Source organism: Cydia pomonella, chromosome 28 (genome assembly GCF_033807575.1).
Source record: "Cydia pomonella isolate Wapato2018A chromosome 28, ilCydPomo1, whole genome shotgun sequence".
Classification (NCBI taxonomy): Eukaryota; Metazoa; Arthropoda; class Insecta; order Lepidoptera; family Tortricidae; genus Cydia; species Cydia pomonella.
In genome coordinates this window covers 9706084-9731090 of record NC_084730.1, presented here as the reverse complement: position 1 = coordinate 9731090, position 25007 = coordinate 9706084, and the positions used below count along the sequence as shown (strand labels likewise).

At 36.7% G+C, this 25007-nt stretch overlaps 1 protein-coding gene across 7 annotated transcripts in view; it reads right to left on the bottom strand.

Moving 5' to 3' along the window:
- LOC133532972 (fasciclin-3) overlaps nucleotides 1-25007 on the bottom strand; it is a 250109-nt gene that overhangs the window by 176053 nt on the left and 49049 nt on the right. For all 7 annotated transcript variants that reach the window (XM_061871864.1, XM_061871865.1, XM_061871868.1 and 4 more), the window contains exon 2: nucleotides 9843-10003. In XM_061871864.1, the coding sequence (XP_061727848.1) occupies nucleotides 9843-9891 (49 nt within the window). In that variant the 5' untranslated portion in view covers nucleotides 9892-10003. The remainder of the gene's footprint in view (nucleotides 1-9842; nucleotides 10004-25007) is intronic.

The following is a 25007-nucleotide window of genomic DNA, read 5'->3' as shown; positions in this document are numbered from 1 at the left end:
TCGGCCAAGTTCTTTAGGTCCCTGTAAAACACGACATTTGCTTTTCCTTTTAGTTTCTGCGTATAAGTATAACTTGCTCGTGGTTTTCCTCTTCCTCTTCTACCTTCTTAGTAAGTACTGTTAACGTTGCTTTACCTTTTTCCCGGACAATCCGAAGCTTTGCAAATTTTTTTTCCCCATAAAAAAAGCACGTTTCACATGGCGCCCTACGTGGGGCCCGAACCCGCGACCCTGAGATTAAGTCTCATGCTCTACCGATTTAAATTTTTAAATTTTCGACATAGTTACGTAATGTGCTAATTATCGCACTAGTGCGGTAAAGTAGCAACTATTACTATGAAACCAACCCCGTAATCGCGAAAAATAATTGGCTGTTTCATAAATTTTGGCTGCCTGAACTTACAGGCCAATAGCTATAACCTCCCTTTTCTCAAAGATAATGGAGTCCATTATCAACTGCCAGCTCCTTCGGTACCTAGAGGACCACCAGTTGCTTAGTGACCGACAATACGGATTCCGTAGAGGCCGCTCGGCTGGTGATCTTCTAGTTTACCTGACACATCGTTGGGCACAGGCGATCGAGACAAAGGGTGAAGCATTGGCTGTTAGTTTGGATATAGCGAAGGCGTTCGATCGCGTTTGGCATAAAGCACTTCTTTCGAAGCTACCATCTTATGGGCTTCCCGAGAGATTATGTGTATGGGTCAGGAGCTTTCTAGCAGACAGAAGCATAAAGGTCGTAGTTGACGGTAAATGCTCAGACTCCATGTCTGTGAATGCTGGTGTCCCCCAAGGCTGTGTGCTATCACCCACCCTATTCCTTCTTCATATCAATGACATGCTGCAAATCAGCGGGATTCATTGTTATGCTGATGATAGTACGGGTGATGCGTCTTACACCGGCCGCACCAATATCTCTCGGGAAAACGTCACAGAGAGCCGGAACAAACTTGTGTCTGAAATTGAGACTTCCCTAAAAGAAGTCTCTGAATGGGGTCGACTTAACTTAGTCCGTTTCAATCCTACCAAGACACAAGTTTGCGCGTTTACCGCAAAAAAGTTAGAGTTTGTCGTATCACCTCGTTTTGAGAGCACTCCCCTGACTGCCACACCCGGTATCGGAATCCTTGGCGTCGACATCTCGAGTGAAGTCCAGTATATATTCCTATATATTCAGCCCGTAAATTATTGCATGTGACAGAATAAACACTCTGTATAGACTATAGAGCAACCTGCTTTTGTTATTGTAATTTAAATTTTAAATTTAACACAACTTTATACTCTAACAGTCACCACCAACAATACCAACATGTATACAATTTTCAATCTTATACCTCAGCATTAAAGTGCAAAATGCTTACACATATTTTTTCAACCTTGCAGTCCTTGCACCCTTAGTATAAACACCTTGAACGCAGCAGAGCATGTCTGGTTAAAAACCTGAGCATCACTGACCTATCTTGAACTCTATTCCGACTACATAAGGTATACTATTGGTCAAGTGCGCTATACGACCGTTAAAACAGATGGCAAAGAGGGAATGTTCATTGACTAGTCTTTTGACAATGACTGACGCAAGGTGTTTTAACCGACTTCAAGGAGGAGGTTGCACTTAGAATAAACGCGAAAAACTAGACTCAAGTACAATCTTTAAAAAAATGGGCAATTTCTTGTTTGTGTAGTTAAAAACTCTGCAATATTTTGTTGTTTATTTTTTTTATCAATGTTTCGAATTTGTAAAAATATTGTGTTTTACTCGGAGGCAAAGTTTGTTTAACACTCGTACCTTGAAAGCCTCGCAACGCTCAAGATTCCACTTCTCGAACCCGAGTGGAACAAACACAACTTTGCCCCCTTGTAAAACACATAACTATTTCTAGGTTCCTTTCTGTTATAACCATTACAATATTTTAAGTAACTATATTTATTCATTATTATTTTAATTACAGTCAACATTTCCATTCAAAAACCTTAAAATCTCCATAAACCTAACCCGTCATACATTGAGCATTGCATCACAATACACACAATGCACCTGCAGCGATTATGCAACTTCGTTGACCATAAATGGACCCTAAAGCATTTGCCATAAGATTCACGACGTTTAGGTCGTTCTGTATTGGTATTACCTAGACCAAGCTGACTCAGACTGATTCATGCATGACGCTATGTAGTGATTACTTGATTAGCCTAGGTATTGTAGTAATAGCAATAGACATACAATAGTATACAGGTACGAGTATAGAATTGTCTGATATGATGCCAACGGCCACTTTCTATCACCGCACCGCTCGCCGGCGGCAGCGTGTTCATCCTCACACCCTAGAACCTAACTGGTCGCGTACTGTGCGGTTCAAGAGGAATTTCGTCCCGCGGACGCTCCGGCTGTGGAATGAGCTCCCTGCCGGTTTTCCCGAGGGTCTACAGTATGGGGTTCTTCAAAAAAGGAGTGTACAGGTTTTTAAAGGGTCGGCAACGCGCATATAATATCTCTGGTGTTGCAGGCGTCCATAAGCTACTGCTTACCATATCAGGCAGGCCGTATGCTTGTTTGCCACCGACGTAGTATAAGAAAAGATCGGCAAACATTTGAAAAAAATTGAAGTTTGACTTGAACGATAAGATGTTCTTTAGTGCCAAAAAGATTTAAAATAAGATTTTGCCAAAATTTCATTTTTGGTTTGGCTTTTATCGCTAACTGTATTTTTTTTTCCACAGGCAACTAGAGACAATTCTAAAAACCAAAAACACAATTAGGTTGCGTTGTTTTATCACAGAGTTCATAGGGCTACCTCCTGTTTCCATCATCAGATCAGAATGATGGTACTATAATATTGCATTGTCACCCGACTTACATATGTATGCAAATTTTCAGCTTCATCGGAAACCGGGAAGCGGGCCAAATTTAACTTGCAAGATTTGTCCCATACATACTAACAGGGCAAGTTAAATAAAAGCTTGTAAAATAAACATACAAAACAGCGCAGAAATTAAAAAAAATAACATTTATAAATAATAAAAAATTAATAACACATTGTCTATGGAAAACCTAAGCAGTATTGTATGCCAGTTTACCACCAAGGTGGTACTTATCAACAAAGGAAATGATTCAGTGGAACAACAATTGTGGTCAACATAAGTCACATCATCACATAGGTCACACAATCACTTATGCTCTAGGATGAATCATGAATAATCATGATTCAACTATTGTTAAGTACAAGTATAATTAATATAATTACCTAGGCATATGTCATACCGACGGCTAGAGCAGCAGAGGTATCATGGTCGCATTTTTATCACCTGTCATGTCATGCATCACTTTCGCACTTACATACATGTTAGAACGTGACAGGTATGGTGACAAACGATAAAGAGCCGACCATCTTAGCCCCACAGAACGCAACTATCAATTAAATATGTGGGCCGATTTTTATTTCGCTGTCGAATGATTCTTTTTTTTACATTTCGATAAAATTTGGTGGAGAGATAGAGTTCCCTATTCTGTACAATATAAACGCAATTTCATTCTATGTCGTAAGAAATCCTCTGATTTACAAAAACGTAAGTATTTTTGTAACTCAACAAAATATTACGTACAATTTCTGGGGTACACCAAGTCGAGCAAAAAATCACATACCATCCTTTTCTCGAAGCAGTTCAGTTTCCACCCCCCTATAACTACGTTGCGGATAGAACTAGAAGCCTGAATTTTCAGTAACCAAGCAGGCATCGTATAACCACAGTATATGTCAAATTTCATTCAATTTAAATCAGTAGTTTAAGAATTATAACTAGTCAAAGTTTCTTAATTTTGTCACTCACTCACTGACAGGCCATCAAAACTCTAAGGCACTTCTAGCAGACATAGACGCTTTAAATTTAGAATACATTTAGTGTTTAGTGTATAAATCAAGGAAAAACTCAAATATTTTGATACACCAACTTGATAAATAACTTTGTAATCCCATATTAAGGTATAGGATTACAAAGTTACATTTGCAGTGAATGAATCAGTGTAGCTGGCTGTATGTATTACATAATTTTATTTAACTTTTCATTAAACACTTAACATTAAACTTTTCTAAAACACAACTCTCTTTCACTGTCGTCGGTAAGACGGCTGCCTTAGTAGATATATAACTTTTTTTATATATATTGTCATGTATGGCCTCAGGGCCCTCGCTAGGGATACGGGCGACCCTGTGGCTGTACCTGTACTGACTTTTGAATGATCGTTATTTTTATGCGATGACAAATTTAGACATCGAAATGACATTAAATATTAACAATGACCTAATAACCTTCCGAATGACGAATTAGTCATGGTTATAATGACTAGTACCGTATAATGGGCTAAACGTGACGGGTCATGTTTTAACAAATTAAATTGAGGACCACGCCTAACTCGAGCGTCCACTCAGACCTTACACTTAGACTCGACACATGTGTTAGAATATTAAATTAAAATGGATGTCCGAGCAGATAAAAGCAAACCCTGCTGTTATGTAAACAAGCAATTGAAACAGAATTAATAGTCAATATTACCTTAAATTCACAATACTGCTTGACAACACTAAGTTAACTGTATAAATCTGGCATAACTGGTCATCAAGTTATTTATTTACCTAGATTCAGAATGATTTGAAACTGCTAAATCAATCACTAGATGCTATTTGGGTTTCTAGTATGATAAATAAAATAATTAACAAATATAATTGAAAATAAAACCTTTTCATTAAAGTTAATAGTCTTATTTATTCACCTTATCGTCAACAACTATAATAAATACGATCACTAATACTTTATAATTCACCAATATATTATTTAATAATTAATTCATCAAATTAATCAAGTAAGTACAAAAACATTAAAATAATGATCAACATAGTATTTACTTAACTTTCAATATTCCTGTGGCGACGATTAACTCAGTGCTGCAGCGCAACGAAGAATCACAATGAGAATGATCCAAATAAATGGGGTCGGGCCCTTTTATATCCACTGCTAACCAGCCACTCGCAACTGGTTAATCATGCCATTTGTCGTTCGAGAAGTGACGTCACAAACGTATCTTCTCATTTATCGAATAATGCAGAATAAAATGATCACAACATCTTTTCAATAAACTCCGTTATACATAATTACTAATAAGTAATATTAATACATAATATAATCACTTTAAAATAGTTAACAAATCTTATTAGTAGGTTAACTACTGTCTCAAAGTTATCACTATCCATGTTTCTCTAATCAACCGTGGTTTCGTATCGTACCCACATAAATCACAAATTGTGTAAACTTCGCGTGATATTGAGTCAAGTGTTTAAATAATGAATATTGTCAGAGAAACAGGTCAGTTTCATACATAATACCTACAATTTATAAATAATAATCTAACACGGCCATACTGACGTGTACTTCGTTCCCGAAGTACCAAAAGCATAATTAGACAATCACTACATTCATTAAATAAAGCTTAATTCAATTATATATATAATAATCCTATTTTACACATTTCGTATAATCAATATCATGATCTGCTTGAATATACATGTTAGTCTAATTAAAATCGACCAGCGAATATATGTGGGTATTGCCAAATACCTAGACATGCCAATTACATTCACCCGCTGCTAGTGAGAACAATTGACACCAAGTATATGACCGACCAGCGGATACTCAATTAAGTGTATCAAAAACGTGGGTATTGCCAAATACCTCGGCATGCCAATTACATTCACCCGCTGCTAGTGAGACAATTGACACCAAGTAAATGACCGACCAGCGGATACCGAAATAGTGCATCAAAAATGCCAAACCATACCTAGACATACCGATCACATTCACACGCTGCCAGTGAGACCAATCGGTATCAAGTATGTGGCGTACCAGCGTTTTCTTTTTAATTATATTATATCCAATCTATCATAAAAGGTATATTTACCGACATAACATTATTAGGCAATGGCACCTTCAACATTTATTCAGTAAATAGGCCACCAGGGCACTTTTACACGTCAAAATGAAAACGTCGAATTACAAAAAAAAGTATAATAATAATATTTAAAAAAATTACAAAAAAAAAACTCAAATTATTTAGAGGTGTAAAAGTCTCCAAGTGTCAGAACTAAAAGATTAAGTATACAGTTTATCAATTTATCTTTCAAAATTCTGTATAATTAAAAAATCCATAATGAAAAGGTGTATATCCTGTAGATTTTCGGACGGTGGTATTTACCGTTTGTTAAACTCTCTAAAAACCGTTCGGCCAATCTGACAATTCATTTCGCATTATGTGCAGTTTTATAGTACAGCAAACTATTTTTAATATATAGGCGATTCGGATGTTGAGGTAACACTACTATAAAAAAATTAAATTTTAACATTTACATCATTATAGGTGTACCAGGACTCTGCTCCACTGTCGCTTGTAGCAGGGTCAAAAGTAGGCAAAGCAATGTCCACGTCTTTTCCGAGAGCACCGGAGACAGCATCCTTGATCGCTTTCAGAAGGCCTTGCACAGCTTCCAAATCTCTCTGAAATCACATAAGCATTTTTTAAAGTAAGGCTGAATACTATCCCACTTCTGATGTTAGAATATTAAATTAAAATGGATGTCCGAGCAGATAAAAGCAAACCCTGCTGTTATGTAAACAAGCAATTGAAACAGAATTAATAGTCAATATTACCTTAAATTCACAATACTGCTTGACAACACTAAGTTAACTGTATAAATCTGGCATAACTGGTCATCAAGTTATTTATTTACCTAGATTCAGAATGATTTGAAACTGCTAAATCAATCACTAGATGCTATTTGGGTTTCTAGTATGATAAATAAAATAATTAACAAATATAATTGAAAATAAAACCTTTTCATTAAAGTTAATAGTCTTATTTATTCACCTTATCGTCAACAACTATAATAAATACGATCACTAATACTTTATAATTCACCAATATATTATTTAATAATTAATTCATCAAATTAATCAAGTAAGTACAAAAACATTAAAATAATGATCAACATAGTATTTACTTAACTTTCAATATTCCTGTGGCGACGATTAACTCAGTGCTGCAGCGCAACGAAGAATCACAATGAGAATGATCCAAATAAATGGGGTCGGGCCCTTTTATATCCACTGCTAACCAGCCACTCGCAACTGGTTAATCATGCCATTTGTCGTTCGAGAAGTGACGTCACAAACGTATCTTCTCATTTATCGAATAATGCAGAATAAAATGATCACAACATCTTTTCAATAAACTCCGTTATACATAATTACTAATAAGTAATATTAATACATAATATAATCACTTTAAAATAGTTAACAAATCTTATTAGTAGGTTAACTACTGTCTCAAAGTTATCACTATCCATGTTTCTCTAATCAACCGTGGTTTCGTATCGTACCCACATAAATCACAAATTGTGTAAACTTCGCGTGATATTGAGTCAAGTGTTTAAATAATGAATATTGTCAGAGAAACAGGTCAGTTTCATACATAATACCTACAATTTATAAATAATAATCTAACACATGCATAAGTATAATCAATGAATGAATGAATCTTCGTCTGTATGATCCCACGAGTGTGGAGGAAGCACATGATCGTAGTTTGTGTACTCGTCGCCGACAGACACCTCAATATTGTAAACACGCTCTTCCGGGTATTGTTTTAGGGTTCCTTCAGTTTAAACCTATTTATAAAACGAGCCAAACGGATAGTGGGTCAACTTTTTTCTGCCGGAACAGTTATACCGTAAATTTGTCTCCGTTCTTTCCATTTTCCAATATTTTAATTACCTATTCATACGCATACTCATTTATTAATTATCATTACATATTACACGCCAAAAGTCGAAATTAAATTACGTTGGAATTATTATGATTCGACCGGTGTATCACGAGAAACACGTAAGATTTTAATCATTCATTCTGAAGCCAAAAGAAGGAAATAGTACATTACGATACAAGTGCGAATAATAGGAAATTCGAAACGAGTGGCGATATATTAAAACACGCCCGAAGGGAGTGTTTTAAATCGACACGAGTTGCGAATTACCTATTCGCACATGTATCGTACAACGTTTTACAGTACATATGGCCCTTTAAATGTTCGACACAGTAACGTAATATGCTAATTTTCGCACTAAAGCGGTAACGTAGCACCATATGTACTGTAAAAAAAAATTTATATGAGTTTAGGTAAATTTCGCCAAAAATTGTTTTTGTTAGTGTTTTTTTTCCTTTTATTTGAATCTGTATCTGTACATAAAAATCAAATTGCCACAAACCCACAACACATGTGACACATAGACAACGATAAATATAATATTAAATATTTATAAATACTTAAATAAATAGAAAACAGCGATGACTCAGGAACAATTATTCATACATATCAGATGATTTAACAGCCATATATTACGTACATAAACACTTACGTTACGTAAAATCGAAACAATATGAATTAACGACGGAACCCGCTGGCCGTCAGTTCAATGTCTCGGTCATGTTCACGTAAATATTTACGTTTCGGCAGCGCCCGCGCACGATTTGATGCGCGCCGTGTTTCAACAATGCAACTGACAGACTTATGAATTTTAGTAAATCTTTAAAGATTTTACCATGTCAATGTCAGCCTCAGATATAGCTATTAAGAGGGAAGTATACCACGTACAAAACCCTACAAAAAGAAAAAAAATCCTCCTCTAAATGATTTTCATTCTCCATGATTTTTTTTACAAGCTTTTTTTTAATTTCACCTGTCCCGTTGTCTGTCTGTCGGTCTGTAATCAAATCTTAACCCACTTCCACCCACTTCGATTTCCGATGAAGCTGAAAATTTGCATATGTAAGTTGGGTGACAATGCAATATTATGTACCATCGAGCTGATCTGATGATGGAGACGGAGGAGGTAGCCATTGGAAATCTGTGATAAAATAACGCAACCTAATTGAGTTTGAGGTTTTTAGAATTGTCTCGACGAGTATTAGTTGCGAGTGGAAAGAAAAGTACAGTACAGTGTATTCAAAACGTGCATTTCATTAATTTCAGTGATTGTACACTTTTGTTTGTGTTTATCATTCATTCACCGTTACTTCTGTTTTACTCATTTCCTCAAAGGTTGACTGGAAGAGATCCCATACAGGGATAAGTTCGCCTTTGTTGTATTTAATTTACTCTGTAACTGTGTTTTTCGTGTTTTTATTTCTATGTACAATAAAGTATATACATACATACATACATACATACATACAGTCAGCGATAAAAGCTTGTAGGTACCAAAAATGATATTTTTGCCAAAAACTTTTTAGTATGTTATTGCCACAATGAAAAACCAGCTTTATAGGTTTCCCTTTTTTTCCAAAAAATGCAATTTTTTTTTTCAAAAAAGGGAAACCTATAAACCTAGAATATATTATGCTGAAGCGATCGACATCAAAATCAAAGTGATTTGTTAAGATTTAGTTAATGGAAACCGTTTTCTGAATGGAATTTTGCTTAAAATTTTCGTGTATGTTTCCAGAAACATCGGAGAATATTCCTGCATTTTTGAGAATGCCCTGTCCACGGACAGTTCTGGCATTAAGTCCGCCATTAGTACTTACATTTATTGTGCAATAATGTTTAAATAAATAAATGTTCCGCAACTTGCATAGATTAGACAACTTAGTTCGTGTCATTCAAGATGACGCGCAGATTTACCAAATCTAACCTTTAATATAATGATTACACGAGTCAAGACATGCGTCTTCGTGAAGTACACGATCTATAAACTTGGATAAAAATAGGTAACTATTAATAATAAGTAAAATGTAGATCTCACCTGAAACGACGGCGACGAACAGCAGCAGAAACGCGGGAAAAGCAGCCATCTTGTAACTTTAACTTTTTAAACTCACACTCACAACAGCATAACTAGACCAATTAGAAAAAAAACGTATCCTTCGACCGGTTCCGTTGTCCTGCTCACTCACTGCGCGCACTCTGAAACAAAAAATGGGAGTTATGTAGGTTTTTGGGGTTCTGTTGACGTGATTTTTTGGGTCTGTATTAAAAAACATAGTTTAATATATTTGAGAATTATTTTTTGACTTATAAAAAAATATTCGGGGGTTTCCAAATTTTCTATTTATAATTTAGCATATTTTTGGAACAAAATAAATGACGATGGAAATACCGTAATATAATATATTTTGCAATTGTACCCTGACAGTTTTTATACAACCCCATTTATATTATAAGATTTATAAGTGTTAACATGGTGGTAGTAATGGTCTACTTTAAATCACCATATACATAATATATATTGTATATCAATATATTATACCTACCACAAAATAATAGTTTTTAAAAGAGCACTGGTGGCCTAGCGGTAAGAGCACGCGACTTGCAATCCGGAGGTTCGTACCAGTGAATTTTCGGAACTTATAAAATAAATAAATGAATAAATAAATATTATAGGACATTATTACACAAATTGACTAAGTCCCACAGTAAGCTCAATAAGGCTTGTGTTGAGGGTACTTAGACAACGATATATACCTATAATATATAAATATTTATAAATACTTAAATACATAGAAAACACCCATGACTCAGGAACAAATATCCAAGCTCATCACACAAATACATGCCCTTACCAGGATTTGGACCCGGGACCATCAGCTTCGTAGGCAGGGTCACTACCCACTAGGCCAAACCGGTCGGCCGGTTGTCTTATATACGAAATATCATTTGAAATTTACCAGACGCTTTTCGGTGAAGAAAAAAATCGTGAGGAAACCGGACTAAAACTATGAGGTAAATTAGGCACATTTTACGGTACGCTTTCATCGTTTTCTACTTATAAACGTCTAACTACATTCCACTATCAGATACTACGATCTCTGCTTCAGCTTTCTAGTAAACTATCAACTGATCTCGAAAACTATCGACTTACGGAACCCTTATCTACAAAACGAATCTCACTTCACCGCGGCAACGCTTTTTTTAATAAAAGACACAGATTAGGCAATTTGAAGCGTTCCATAACTGATGAGCCGCGACTCTCTGATCCAAAACGATGTAACTACCGCCGAATGTCATACAAAACTGTTCTTTTTCTTTCGAAAGGTGTTGAGCGACCGTATCTGTCTATTCTAAAACGACGTATGTCCCTTTAAAAGTCATACAGAATTGTCATTTCGCTTTTGAAAGGCTCCGCAGCGACCACGCTTTTTCTAAGAAACGCAGGTCAGAATGGTTTTGGTGAAAAAATGGACTAATGCTAGATGGGATGGAGTTTTGATATTCAGATTTATGTTAAAATGATATTGTAGGGATGGTGTGACGTTTGTATTCAGCACAAAATATGGACCGTGACTACGGACAAGAGAGGTGGACACTGTGAATGTCATCTCGCTTTGTGTGGTATTCCAGGTCTAGAGCAGAGCCCAACTGGGGAAGTACCTCCACCTTACAGAAAATCGCAACCAAATAACACTAGACCCTACGCATAGGGTTGTTTTCCTGCCGGTGAGTAAGGTTGCCAGAGCTCAACGAGGTTGCGGAGTGTTAGGGTCGGCGACGGGGTGCCGTTCAATTTTAATACAAACTTTTAGCATAATTTCATTTAACTACTATTGAAACTCATAATAAAAATTATGTATAAAAACAAAACATATAAAGTTGTTAGTCATACTAATTTAATGACAGAATGCTCTATAATCATAAAAACATTCTTCATAACAATCCTTAGGAATAATTTTACTTGTTATAACATACATTTCGTATAATAATTAAAATATAGTACTAAATTTTGACGAATGGTGACATAGTGTTCTATGATATAAATAAATATTATAAGACATTATTACACAAATTGACTAAGTCCCACAGTAAGCTCAATAAGTCTTGTGTTGAGGGTACTTAGACAACGATATATATAATATATAAATATTTATAAATACATAAATACATAGAAAACACCCATGACTCAGGAACAAATATCCATGCTCATCACACGAATACATGCCCTTACCAGGATTTGAACCCGGGACCATCAGCTTCGTAGGCAGGGTCACTACCCACTAGGCCAAACCGGTCGTCAAACTATACTTGGTGTCAATCAAACTATAAAATTATACAACAATCTACCTTTTCAACTTCAAAGCTGGTCGCCGTTAGGTACGACGACGAGCGAAGCGAGGAGGAGTGTTAGGTAGAACTGCGACCATATGGGCAGAACCATATGTCTCGGAAATTGTATTTTTGCTTGTTCATTTTCACTAGGCGTTTATATGAAGTTTATCTGAATCCCTTAGGAACCACAGAGGTTCCAACTCACACTGGCCGCTGCTTTGCGGTAAAATGATATATGTCGACAGACGTAAAGTACGGATGTAGGTCAGTTTGACGCTTAGAAAAATCGATTATGTTCCATGCAAATATAATGTTTAAGTTTTTTTTTATTAATTAGTAATTCAGTGTGGTTAAACTTTCAGCAAACTCAATCAAATAAATAAAGTTTATGAACGATTTGCCGTGGTTTGATTGTGAAACCACACCTTCAATATTATGCTGTTGGTTTTCATGAATAAAAAACGTTCTGAGTATAAAATAGTATACAGAGTGAACATTATACTGGTTGCCTGTTATGCAAATACATTACTATGCTACTAAACTATAATTACTTTCGAAATTATGCAATTCGTTTTTATTGTATTTGTTTTTATACCAAATCATAATTTCTGCATATCAAAATTATGCAATTCAAATTATGAAAAATGAAATTTCGCAAATTGTTATTATTAAAAACATTACACACCCTCGGCGACGCGCATGTAACTCCTCTGGAGTTTCAGGCGTCCATAGGCTATGACTGCTTACCATCGGGCGGGCCGTATGCTTGTTTGCCACCGACGTAGTAATATATAAATATTATAGGGGACATTCTACACATTTTGACTAAGTCCCACGGTAAGCATAAGAAGGCTTGTTCTGTCTGACAACGATATAAAAACACACTACATACATGAAAACATCCATGACTCAGGAACAAGCATCTGTGCTCCTCACACAAATACATGCCCTTACCGGGATTCTAACCATCGGCTTCATAGGCAGGGTCACTACCCACTAGGCCAAAAAACATGTAAAAATACGTATGAATAACTAAACAACTAAAGTTTTACAAATATTTTGTTCAAATCTCAACGTACTCGAATCCAAGTGCACAGTAAACTATAGAACGGACAACCTTCGAACTAGTGGGACCGGTTTTGCTCGGGTTCTATTACTAACTTACTTATTACAAAACGTAATATACGACATTATAATTATATGCAGTTAGGCTGTTTTGGTTGTACGCTATAGAAGGATGCACGAAGAAAGGCGTTTTTTACTGTTACTTATTTAAAAAAAAGAACGAGTTAGAGATTGTATGGAGTTTTTTTTTAGACTTATTTAAAAAAAGGATGTATAAGAACTTCAGGAGTTTAATTGACCGAGTGAAGTCGAAACCCACAAAGCCAAGGAAATTGGGAGTATTTTTGATATTTTTTTTTCTTTTTATTGGAGAAACAACAGAAGTATGCGACAGGATAATAGGTTACATTGTTAGGTACAAACAATATAGAGATGAACACTTACTTCCTTAAACGCTCTCACTGAAACAATTTTTTTTTTTTGATATTTCACCGACACCTGTATTTTTTTTATCGCTTTATGCGTTAAAAGTTGACTGTCCTATTCGTCCTTTATGTTTTCTATGTATTTAATGAAAGTTGCTTAAATTGGGTTTAATATTATTAACAAATTAAATTTTTGCTCCAGTCCTGGGATGTATGGCGTCCATAATTTTCAAACTAACAAATATCCATGAAAAATTAAACTTAAGCAGCTCTATTGCTCTTGTTTATGGTAAAATGTTGGCAGTGTCTAAAAACTGATGGTAAATCATTATTTTCCATGATATGTCTATGGGCTTCTCTACACGATGGCCCAGCGTAGGCCAGTCTAAGGGACGCAGCTATGCGGTGAAATGAGATAGCAATATCACTTGCTCCCTCTAACGCATAAATGCGTCCCTAGGACTGACCATCCCATTGCTGGTGCCAGTGGTGCCTGGAATAAAATAAATTATTCCTCTATAGGGGTGTTTACTATTGTATGTACATTGTACATTACAATACAAGTGTGAAAAGTAGGTACCTAATTCGCAACGAGTGGGGAAAAATTAAAACACGACCTAAGGGAGTTACTTGAAAGAGTTAAGTTTTTTTTAATACTAAGTTGGTGGCAAACAAGCATACGGCCCGTCTGATGGTAAGCAGTCTCCGTAGCCTATGGACGCCTGCAACTCTAGAGGTGTTACATGCGCGTTGCCGATCCTAATATCCCGCACCCTCGTTGAGCTCTGGTAACCTTACTCACCGGTAGGAGCACAAAACTATGAGTATGGTCTAGTGTTATTTTTGGCTGCGGTTTTCTGTAAGGTGGAGGTACTTCCCCAGTTGGGCTCTACAGTAGAGCCCAACTGGGGAAGTACCTCCACCTTACAGAAAACCGCAGCCAAAAATAACAATGTCATTCCAGATCTAGAGTAACTCTAGATCTGGAATGACATCCGCTGTGCTGTGCCCTACCACACAGCGAGATGACATTCACAATGCCCATACCTCTATTTTGGACGTAGTTTAAGGACATATCCGGGCAAGTTAGAGCGATATTCTAAAAGGTTAGAATTTTCCCATTCAATAAAATAAAATAAAAAGGTACTGCGAAGTCTAAACTACTCTAAACTCAATAGTTGTTATTTCGCTTGAAAATATCTGCTCAGTACAAAAATGTACCTTCTTTTAAATCATCAATCATCATCTCAGCCGAAAGATGTCCACTGATGGACAAAGGCCTCCCCAAAGATCTCCACATCGATCGATTATTCGCTGCCCTCAACCAACGGTTTCCCGCGACTTTAACCAGATCGTCGGTCAGGCTCAGGTAGGGCTCGGAAACCGGTTAAATTTCCAAACCGTTATCATGTGCTTGGTGCAATATCGTTTAATTTCGGTTTCGCTCGAAAAACCGTAATTTTTTACCGGTTTTTATGAGAACAGTTCTAGTCAAATTAACCGGTTTAGAGCAATAAAAACCGGTTTCTTCCTATGTCGATGTTTACGTGGCACACCACCAGGCCAGCCGGCTGTTTAGTCGCTCCTCGAATAAACCAGTTTTAGGTTACAATACTCGTAAAACGTACTTAAAACGTTCGCGTTCTTATAAAAGTTCGGAGGAAAACCGAAATAAACCGGTACCAAGCCTTGGGCTAAGGGTCAAGTTAGGCTATCTATGAAATCTATGTGGTTATAATAATACATTATCTCCCGCCAAAAAATCTTAGGAAATGCAGGAAGAAAACTAAAATATAATGTTCTACTAAACCTAAACCTAAATAAATAAACAACATTAACTATTATCCATTGACAAAGGGGCTCGTTGATGCCTGTTGTCTTTGGTTTCGTTCATTTGACTGCGGCGAGCTGTGATTGGTCAATTTCATTATAGTTGACTAAACCGTTTCAATATGAATATTATAATTGAGTTGAGAGCCCATATATGAAAAGTACCCAATTACAGTTTGGTATAAGAAATCTTAATTCAAACAGTCGACGAGTAGAAAACATAGATATGTACATTTCATGTAGGTTGGTAAATTTTATGAATTTGGTCTCCGGGTGCGCACTCAACCGAGATGTGAATTCAGTTGGAAACCTCGATAAATGAATGGGGATTATATTCTAATATATTTAAAAGCTTTTGTTAGCTTTTATCGGAATATTAACGTAATTAACATGGAGATACAATACACATGACATAATTTTGTATTGGAAAAGTGACGTATTCTTATCAACAAATTCATCAATATAAGTAAATGTTCATCTAAAACCGCTGTTGCATGTAGTTACTTTTATTAGTTAACACATTAAATGTTAGACGATACAAATTATAAAATTGCAAACTTCCACCGAAAATTGGTCTGAACGAGATCTAGTAAGTAGTTTTTTTTAATACGTCATAAATGGTACGGAACCCTTCATGGGCGAGTCCGACTCGCACTTAGCCGCTTTTTAGCTATGACGCTGTTACTATGTGACTTGGTTTAGACATACCTACTTATTCGTTATAACGTTTTTATTTCACCAAGGTGTAAAAATAACAACGTGTCGTGTGCAGAAAACGTAAAAAACATGTTTTTTTCATAAAAAAACTATATTTTTGCGAAATCGGCCAACACTCATATAAAATTTTTTGCTCCTTATAAGTTAAGGAATGCGTGGCTAAAATTTGTCAGGTTTAATTGGCCCGCGGTGTATAGCTTAGCTAGTTCAGTAAATTAATTATGGTCCATACTTCAAATTTGTAATGAAACATTAAAGTCTGTACAAACGCTTACAGCGCGGCTTACGTGGGCGATGACTCGCGAATGCGACGCGGCGCGGCGGCCCAACGGCATTCGGAGATCGCCCACGTAGGACACTTCCATCATATCAAAGGATTGAATTCACCCCCGCCGCGCCGCGCTTCGCGTTCGCGAGTTATTCGCTCAGGTAAGACACTGCCTTAACCACTTTTCAACTTTCAACAAGTTTCGCGACACACGCCAATTTTTTTGTCCCTTTCTAATTTCCTGAGTCGACGCCCCCTCTTAAGAGCGGTTCACATTAGCGTTTATTCTGCGCGTGTACAGTCGATACGCGCTCACACGCGCGCTATATTTCGCTACATTTGGTCTATACGCGCCTACACGCTCTTCCAAAAACGAGCTTATAGCCGCGTATAAAACGCTAGTCTTAAACCGCCCTTAGTGTAAGTACCTACAAAAGATTTTGCGTGTTAGCGTGCGCGGAACACTTGTGTCCCGTTCGTTTTGCGCTTTTTCGTGCGTTCACACGCACGCAGACGGAACGTTCGCAAATAAAGAACTTAAGAAGATAATTATAGTATTTATAATCACGTCGCCAAGGTCGGTAATGTATGTCTTGTTTATTATTTTACTATTTGTGGTAATTATACATATAAATGACGACCTGTCTGGCCTAGTGGGTAGTGACCCTGCCTATGAAGCCGATGGTCCCGGGTTCAAATCCTGGTAAGGGAATTTATTAAATACATTACAAAGAACAGTGTATTCAGCCAGTGGGCATGCAAATCTTATATAAAGAAAATAAATCCAATTTAAATATACTACAATATACTAAATTTAATAAAAATGCGGCATATGGTCAAAATAATCTTTTAAAGAGTAAAAAGCATATTATACCAAAAATTCCGATAAATGTTTCCTAAATACAGGCATTTCAGATTTTCTTATTGAATTTATTAAACAATTTGGGTGCCATGGTATTATGTATTGCATAAACACTTTTTTCACGCAAGACTGTGGTTTCATTGCAAAACGTAACGATTATATAAATATTAAATATATACCTAACAAATGAGACTTAGGGTCTGTTTCACAATGTCCAAGTAAAGTATTGGACAGTTAATTAACAAATAAATTAACTGCCAGATAAAACTTCCTGCAAAACTTACCACTTTATCTACCAAGTTAAGTTTATTTGAACACTGTGAAACGCCAATGATGACTTATTTCGTCAGATAAGTGGCAAGTAGCTTATTCAGGACTTTACTTAGACATTGTGAAACAGATCCTTAACATACCAAGAAGATAATTTAAGTTTTATTTGAATTTAACAAATTTATTAGGTTCCTTATAGAGGGAAATATATATTTACATAATCAATTACAATAGCTATATTATCAAAAAACTAAGCCTAAATTAGCCTGAGGCATTGTTCCCAGGACACTGGCCGCGTTCCCTCTCTGCACAGTGAGGCTAAGTTTTTGTGCGAAAAAAGCGCCAGCTCGTAGGTCGCCAGACACCCAGACTAGTTTAGTAGAAATTTCTTTTACTAGTTTCTTGGTGTCGGACGACCAAGGACCGAAAGTTTCAATCGCAAGTGCCGCAAATACATAATTACTTTTTAAAAATTAATAATTTTTTTTTTATTAATTTTTAGTTTTATTTAATCAGACATCAAAAAAAATCACCCACATTTATTCAAAACATTTAAAAATGGGTTATTTCAGACTGTACCAAGTAAAAATAAATGTGAAGTTAATTATAAATCGGAAATGTTTTGCCGACGCTCCCACTCCGGCGCATCCGCTCCCAAAATAGCCGGCTTTGTCTGAACTGGAAGATATCTCTCACGGTCGCTAAGACCGGCTGTGCAATGTATTCGATGCATTTGTGTTCTGGGTCAGACAGATTTTAAAACAAAAGTATACATTCCCGTGCAGCAGCTTGTGCAGTGCATTCCCGTGCAGCAATTTTATCACATACGTGAATCAAAAAGAATTTTCATAATCTTTACTCATCTTAGTACTCGTATCGTAAAATGGGAAACATTAGGGATGACTCACGCTAGACCGGGTCAGGGCCGGGCCGGAGCTTCCAGCGCTTCGTTTTCTATGGAAAGCACCACGTGATCACCGATCAGCCGTCATAGAGAATGACGTGTCGGACGCTCCGGCCCGGCCCTGGCCCGGTGTAGCACGAGTCATTCTTTAATGATCGATTTTTGAGAAATAGGGAGTTGATTTTGACTGCAAATTTAAGAATTTTATGATACTGATGATTACGAAGTTTATGAGACTGCTAGCTTAACAGGCTAGACGCGATTTATTTAGTTATAAATTTCATTTTGACCCTTGGAGCGACTTTTTACCTCCAAACCTTATTAGTATTAGTACTCGATCTGACCTTTTACATCTCCAGCTTTAATTTATTAATAACCTTAGAGACTATACATCTCTGTTGTATTGTACTACTCGTAATTATTTATTTTAAGCTTATTATAATGTAACGTTTACCCAGGTATTGGCTGTTGTATTTATAAATGTTGTTATGTATTTTTCATGTTACTGTATGATGTTACTATAAATATTGTATTGTCTTGTAAAAGAGCCCTTGAGGCCTACTTGCAGAATAAGTTTTTGAATTTAGAATTCTTGAATTTTGAATTGGTTGGGTTGGGGTAACCTTTCACAGAAACACATGATGAAACCAATTATGTACTTATAATTTAAAAAGTAACAAAGTAATCCCAGTTTACCGGATTCCTTTGTCTATAGTATATACAACATGTTGTACAGTCAGCGTCAAATACTTCGTAGCAGTCAAAGTGGCCAAATAGTTCGGTACACCACACTAAATATATGGTGTACCGAACTATTTGGCTACTTTGACTGCTACGAATTATTTGACGCTGACTGTACACCTGTGAAAGGCAAAACACGTCGTTCATTGAACCTATTTAATAGCTAAGGCGATAACAGAATTATACCAGGCTCCGACGAGGCGTGAAGATATGCTTGCAAATATACAGTCAAACAATTGAATTATTTATTAATTAATTTTTATTTAATTTCAGTACAGTGACAATCAAGATTAATGTCGCTTAGGGACCTCATACTATTGTCACTGTGGCAAGGTAATGGTAAGCGAGGCTCGAGACCGGTTTATGAAATACGGATAAATACCGGTTTATTTCGGTTTTCCTCGGAATTTCTAACTCGCGAACGTTTTAAGAAGTTTATTGTAACCTAAAAAACCGGTTATTCGACGAGCGACGCAACGGCCGGTCAGCCCAGTAGTGTGCCCCGTAAATATAGACACCGACATATAGAAACCGGTTTTTATTGTTATAAACCGGTTAATTAGACATGAACTGTTCTCATGTAAACCGGTTCAATAATAACGGTTTTTCGAGCGAAACCGAAATTAAAAGGTACGCCAAGTACATGATAACGGTTTGGACATTTAACCGGTTTCCGATCCTTGCTATTGTCACTGTGGCAAGGTAAAATTCCTTGAACGTGTCCATAAAATGCTTTATAATAACGTTAATATCAAATTTTGCACATGAGATGTCAGTTTGCAGAAATTGCGAAGCATCTGATTGACGTAACTGGTGACCGAAGAGCTGGCGGCTTCCCGCACAACGTATCAGTATTGCGATACAACGAGGAAATGCTGCCAGCATCCTTAGTACAATGCCTCAAGGGCCTATTTTAGATTTAAGCTAGTTATAGTAACACCGCTGTATATATCAATTATGTATAATGTTATTATAGATATATACTGTTTTGTTAGTTATAATTAATAATTATACCGTCTAGTACGTCGATTAATATTCATATTCATATTCATTTTATTTATAATCACTTAATTAACAAAATTTCATCAGATCACTGAAGCGAAATTTAATATTCTCTCTCTATGAACAAAATTAGTGACGCTATCTTCAAATTAAATGACCTAATCAGTAACAGAGGCAAGTAAATAGAAAGACTGACATCCTCCATTTTCCAGAATAGTCCGTACAACTTGCATATTGATGACACTTGGTGACCCGAATAAATTAAATAACGATAACCTTACCCTAGTTCACAATATGTATGTATGTATATTCTTAACTGTACATAGAAATAAAAACACGAGAAAAACAGTTACAGAGTAATTTAAATACAACGAAGGTGAACCTATCCCTCTATGGAATCTCTTCCAGTTAACCGTTGAGGAAACGACTACAACAGAAGTAACGTTGAATGAATGACAAACAAAAACAAAAAGTGTACAATCACTAAAATTAATGATTGTATACACATTGCTACAAAACACACAGTCGTACTAATTACACGGTATATTTGGTAATAATAACAACCTTATGTTATGCACTATGGTACTAATTACAACAAAATTTTCACAGTTTTTAGTACGATTGTGAACTAGGGTACCGATAAATAATATTTAACGCCATCTACAATAATGATAAGGCACACGGGAAACGCGTTGTATGAAGGTTGTCAGTCTTTTCTATTCACTAGCCTTTGATACTTATTTTCAATAAATAGTGTTCCAATCCAATATAAATAAATTGCCAAATTGAAATAAGCAATAAATTAATTATGCTTCACGCAAATAGTTCGAGCAAAGTGTTTAAAATTTAAATTAAAATATGAATTCATTTTAATAAAAGATTTGGCGTGAGTGTAAAAAGCGGGCCAAGTTCTGAAGCAACTGGTCACAATTTAGTATCCGACATTAAAAGTGAGAAACTAATTTAAATAAATAAATAAATAAATAAATAAATAAATATTATAGGACATTATTACACAAATTGACTAAGTCCCACAGTAAGCTCAATAAGGCTTGTGTTGAGGGTACTTAGACAACGATATATATAATATATAAATATTTATAAATACTTAAATACATAGAAAACATCCATGACTCAGGAACAAATATCCATGCTCATCACACGAATAAATGCCCTTACCAGGATTTGAACCCGGGACCATCGGCTTCATAGGCAGGGTCACTACCCACTAGGCCAGACCGGTCGTCAAGGTAATTTTAACAAGCAGATACGTCTGCTGCTACAATGTTTTACTAAATGGAAAATGGAAAGCAACTTGCAATTCGGAGGTCGCGGGTTCAAACCCCGACTCGTGCCAATGAGTTTTTCGGAACTTATGTACGAAATATGATTTCATATTTACCACTCGCTTTTCGCCAAAAGCTTCAAGCGTCGCAACTAGGTAGTAGCTACATATTTGCGGCGTTTGGGGTTGAAACCCTTGGGCCGTGGGGGCCTAGCGCGCGTCGCCTCTATGAGGAATTGTCAAAGCGTCTTATATTGGCTTCTGGTAACCAGAGGGCTGGCCTAGGTTTCGCCCAGCGGATCTGCATTGCTATCAAGCGGCGAGCGACAGGATGTAGGGCATTTTATTTAATAATTTATACGTTTTTTTAATGTATTTTGTTTATTATGTTTCATATGCATTTTCGTTATGCTATATGTGTTTTTTTTTAAGTACGTTGTGATGTTAAATAAAATAATTGTCTTTCTATCTCTCAAAGCCTGTGCGGAGTTAACTCGGTGCCTGTTTCGAACTTGGCCGCCATTTCACAAGTCTGCGCAGTATTCGGAGCAATCGAAGCGAATATTTACGTGTAAAATTGGAATCCCCGGAGTTTAATATCTTTGCTATATCTTTGTATAACGTGTTGACATGTTAACACGTGTAGTGAGAGATATTGAGTATTTTCAGTATTTAAGCAATATAGATTTCTATTTATGCCCGCGACTTCGTATGCGTTGGACGATGGTGATTGATACAACTGTTCTATCTCCTTCCTTGAGCTTCAAAATATAATAAATAAATAAATAAATAAATAAATAAATATTATAGGACATTATTACACAAATTGACCAAGTCCCACAGTAAGCTCCATAAGGCTTGTGTTGAGGGTACTTAGACAACAATATATATAATATATAAATATTTATAAATACTTAAATACATAGAAAACACCCATGACTCAGGAACAAATATCCATGCTCATCACACGAATAAATGCCCTTACCAGGATTTGAACCCGGGACCATCGGCTTCGTAGGCAGGGTCACTACCCACTAGGCCAGACCGGTCGTCATACATAACAAATACACATACATACATATAATCACGCCTATTTCTCGGAGTACAAATAAAGTAATTTGTCTCCAAAGTGTCAGGGTCATTTTTAGCTTTGAACTTGGAACCTTATTTTCATTACATTATAGTCAAAACTAGATTTCATTTTGTCCTTTCAAAAGGACATCGGGTCTTGGATATTACCGACAACATGGTAAACAGGATTACCACAAGTCGGTTATTTTAACTAAATTAGCCAGTAGGGGCCACAACTAGTTTAGTTAACTCTAACTAACTAATGTAACTAGTCTAACTACGTTAGACGTCGACTACGTTCGGTGAGGGTGGACTGCCAATGGCAGACATATGTACAACAGGAATTTTGGAATCAGATCAACTCAAATCGTTCATTTCAGATAAACAGTCCATTTGTGCTGAGATGAGGCCATGTCGTGGCACTTTATACTTTCTTTGTTTTTGTTTATATGTAATGTAATGTGTCTTGTTTTTGTTTACGAATAAAAATTATTCTATTCTATTCTAATACACATACAATATAATAATTAAATTACACATACACACATACATATAACCACGCTTATTTCCCGAAGGGGTAGGCAGAGACCACGGATTTCCACTTGCTACGATCCTGACATACCTCTTTCGCTTCCTTCACTTTCATAACATTCTCATACACGCTCGTCGGTTTAGGGTGCTCTTGACCTGGCCTTTCTCCAGGATTTCCCTGATCTGATCAGAGAAAATCCGCCGAGGTCTACTCCCTCCAGCTCCCTCTCCTACTTCCAAAATGTAACCATACCAAATTTCATCTAAATCTGTTCAGCAGTTTAAGCGTGAAAAGGTAACAGACATACTTTCGTATTTATAATATGCACAATGTGTAGGAGTGAGTTTTATTCAGTGGGTTGAAAATGACCCAAAGGGCACATATGGGTTTAAGAAACCTTAAAACCTTCTTTCCATACCTGACGCCACAACAAGCGTACGATAAACGATATTAAAAGCTCGTAAAAACATAATCGTCTCGATCGATATGTGGACAAAGAAGTGAGTCATCATCAGTCACCCTGATTCCATTTCGCGTTCATATACCACCTGTGACTCGCAAGCGATGGAAACCAGCGCAATTCCGACCAACGACCAAAGACCAATAGTAATAATAATAGATAGATTATATAGGAACACAATACTTCAATATTTATTTATGAAATTAAGGAAACGGCTATGCTGTTCGTTTCAAATCGTAGGTAGGTACGGTACCTGCAACCTGCAATATGTTACACATCGAAAGCCGCATCAGCAACGAACGGCCCGTTTTTTGCATTAGAAAGAAGATAAGCAATCTTGACGTGTCGAAGAAAAAGGTGATGATAAATTATACGAAGTATATCTTATCTTATTATTTTTGGGGGCCCTTGCGGATACTCTTCGACCCATAGGGATATTTTGTGCAGTTGCACCCTTAGGAAAGATCTGTCAGCTACACGAGAGCTTTTTCAACCATCTCCATGTGCCGAATGATGGAGCTCATGGGTAGCATTTTGAATTCCTTTGGTACCAGATAGCCGGCTCCAAAGTCCTTCATTCCTTGTGGGCGTGACATTCACACGTTAAGTGTATTACTGTTTCTTCCTCTTCGCCACACATTCGACAACCGGTGTTCTCAGAGTGTCCCATCTTGGCTAAAACTGCTGCCAAAACGAAGGATAACTAGAGGTAGACATTTATCCAAGTTTTTTTATGTAATAGTCAGCAACCGAGCATACAAGCCGCCTGATGGGAAGCGGTCATCGTCGCCCATGGACATAAGCAACATCATAGGAGGCATTTAAGCGTTGCCGACCCTTGACAACCCTAAATACCGTCTTGAAGAATCCCATGTCGTAGCCAAACGAAATACCTCAAGAGGCAAGTCATTCCACATTCTGCACGTTCTAGGAAGAAACGAGCGAGATGCCCGCTTATTTATCTAGGTTCGTTACAATGCGAATTGAGAACTTGGCTGTCACACTGCTATATATGTGTTTTGCGCGTCATGTTCTAGTTTTCCATCTTTTTAACGACGATAATGGTTGGACTAAGCTGTTCTGGACTGGCGTTTGGAATAGCCGACGACTATCAACCATGCCATTAACCAATATGGCGCCAGGCCGCAGTCACACCGACAACGATTACCGTGCTTATTGTAAAGTTCAGTTAGTTCATTTTACTTTTTTTTTCATATTTTGGGACAAATCTTTCACAAATTAAAAAAATCACAAATTTATTCTGCAAGTAGGCCTCAAGGGCTCTTTTACAAGTCAATACAACATTTATAGTAACATCATATACCTGGGTAAACATTACATTAGCCTGACCAGTAATATATGATCACGCGCCATATTGGTGGCCGAGTGGATCTAACGGCCGACTTTGAAATCCGGACGTCGCGGTTTTAAATCCT